This window comes from Montipora capricornis, chromosome 10, assembly GCF_036669925.1.
Source record: "Montipora capricornis isolate CH-2021 chromosome 10, ASM3666992v2, whole genome shotgun sequence".
In the NCBI taxonomy this organism is placed as follows: Eukaryota; Metazoa; Cnidaria; class Anthozoa; order Scleractinia; family Acroporidae; genus Montipora; species Montipora capricornis.
In genome coordinates this window covers 55,698,709-55,701,208 of record NC_090892.1, presented here as the reverse complement: position 1 = coordinate 55,701,208, position 2,500 = coordinate 55,698,709, and the positions used below count along the sequence as shown (strand labels likewise).

The 2,500-nt window shown below is 39.6% G+C and overlaps 1 protein-coding gene across 1 annotated transcript in view; it reads left to right on the top strand.

The window, feature by feature from the left end:
• LOC138021748 (uncharacterized) overlaps positions 1-2,500 on the top strand; it is a 98,763-nt gene that overhangs the window by 56,840 nt on the left and 39,423 nt on the right. Inside the window, exons 51-52 of the mRNA XM_068868739.1 lie at positions 1-215; positions 856-1,138. The exon at positions 1-215 is cut by the window's left edge and continues 153 nt beyond it. Of these exons, the coding sequence (XP_068724840.1) occupies positions 1-215; positions 856-1,138 (498 nt within the window). The remainder of the gene's footprint in view (positions 216-855; positions 1,139-2,500) is intronic.

The following is a 2,500-nucleotide window of genomic DNA, read 5'->3' as shown; positions in this document are numbered from 1 at the left end:
TGCCAAAGAGCGATTGCCTGCAGGACCCAGAAGTGTGTTTGAACGGATTTTCCGTGGGCGTAAAGCTTAAGTTTGATCAGGCGGACATGACGTATCCAGTACCCAAGTACATTTTCGATAGCGGCGCACGTAGCCTCACCACCCGTGGAATATCTTTGTACCTTATGAGTGGCAACCTTTTCGTTGAACTGGGTACCGCAAAGAAAGCCTGGAAGGTATGTTCAGGGTGAGACATGTATGAGTAAGGCTATACCTTTCATTTATCTATAGGGCCGCAGTTCCGAGCATTATGATTGATGTTATAGGTAATGTTTCATGCAATTTCAGCTGTTTTTTAACGACCTTATATTTGCGACACATTAATTCGCTTTGGACATTAAGTCATCTAATAGGCCATTTGCGAGATCATGTCTGCCTCCTCTTCAAACCGAGTCTAAGTGCGAAGTTTTTGTTAATATATGAAAATTAGTTTTCATTCATATGTTAAGTAGAACTAATTACCATCACAAAAACTTCGCACTTAGACTCACTTTGAAGAGAAGGCAGACATTAACTCGGAAATGGCCTATTGGAAGTCGAGGCAGATCTTAATCACCAGGTAGAGGGGATGATTGGAGCTGGAACATCTTCCTCGTCAGTGACTAAATCAGAAAATAATAATGGTTGAAGGAATTTGTCATAAATGTTATTAAATCCCTAAAATGTGTTCCACTTTCCGCTACATCTTACAAAGTAGTGTAAAAGGCAATTATTTATGGGACGATCGAGAATCATTCTAAGCGGTTCCATTCTTGATCGAAATTTTCTAGGACTTTAGAGTACCGTCATTCATCGTCATTCTTACGTCTTTTTTAGGCCAAGATGAAAATAGAACCCGATCGTTGGTTTTATGTCAGTGCTACATGGAAAAACGGGCTCGGCCTTAAGCTTTATTTGGATGGAAAAGAAGTGGCATCAGATGACCAGGGCACAGAAATTCAACTTCCTCTTAACACAAACAAGCCAAACGTGTGCTTCGGAGCGGATGTCAAAGGTGCAAGCCAGTTCGCTAAATTCACCCTCAGCTTGTTCTCGACCTTTAACACATTTTTGTCGCCGTCGATGATGCGGTCTGTGTACACATTCTTTTTCAGAAAAGGTAAGGATAAATTCAAATTCTTTGGAATTAAATATGAGTATGCAATTAGTATTGTCACCACTAAGGACTGGTGCAAAATGACCGTGGACATCTCCTGGAGGTCGACACTTATGGCCATCCCTCAAACTGACATCGGACATTTCATAACAATTACACGACGCAATATCCCATCTTAATATGACAAGCTTACCGCTGTAAAAATAACGAAAACAGGCAGAATTGGAGCTTAAATTCAACAAAAAATAGCGTTTCAAAGCTAAGCTAAGCTGATCTACAGTACTTAGGTCTAAAAACCCCGTTGAAGACGGTTAACTTTCAATTGTTTTGCTGGGTACTACTATGTCAATACTCTATAAAATTTGACTTTCCAGGAGCTTGTCTCGTTAGTCTAGTGGATATCGGAAACTGCAAGGTGAAGCCATCGATCCGGGTTTAACTCTGTCCCTCGTCTATTGTGAATCTTTTCAGCTTGTTTAAAATGTTTGTTTTGTTGAAGTAGATTTGAAGTCAAAAGTAGATTGTACGTCGTGTAAGTTGAATAAAAAGGGAAATGTCAGTTTGAGGGATAGAAATAAGTGACGACCTCTCCTGGAACTTACACAACTTAATAGACCGTATTCATAGATGGCGGCCATGAAATTATTCTTTTGTCTTGATGCTAATTATCCTCACAAGCCGCACTTTGGAGCAAAAATTGTTTTGAATTTTGTTCGTGCTAACGAGGCTAGTGAGGATGATTAGCATAAAGACAAAAGAATAATTACTTAGCCACCATTTATGAATACGGTCTATAGTCGCCATTTTTGTATATATAATCCCATGGGCCCGAGGGCAATTAAAGATTAATTTCACGCGTATTTTCAAAGTTTTCCGACGACGGCAATTTGGAAAACTTTGAAAATACAAGGGAAATTAATCCTTAATTGCACGAAGGCACATTGCGATTGCACGTTTATCAGTTAAAGGGCAAAGTTATTGAGGGAAGCCCGTTCAGTGCCGCGACAAACGATAATTAACACGCTCCCATTCGGTTAAATTTCAGTTCAATAAATAGTTGCTCCCAACATAAATAGCGCTTAGAATTTATCTCATATGTGGACGAAAAAAGTAGTTTAATTGGGAAGAAGTTTTTCTTGTAACTTTGCTTGCTGTGAATAATCAACGGTCAACCAATTAGGATCAAGTAATCATACCCTCTTGATTACCAAAAGTGCCGTGATTAAGGAAAAATGCCCTCCGTCTCAGCCAATCAGCTTTTAGTAATTTTTACCCATATGTGATAAACAATGTAAGCGCACCGTTGTATTTAAGACCCCCCCCCCCCTCTCCCCCCCTGAATTCGGTATACAATGAATGAATAGA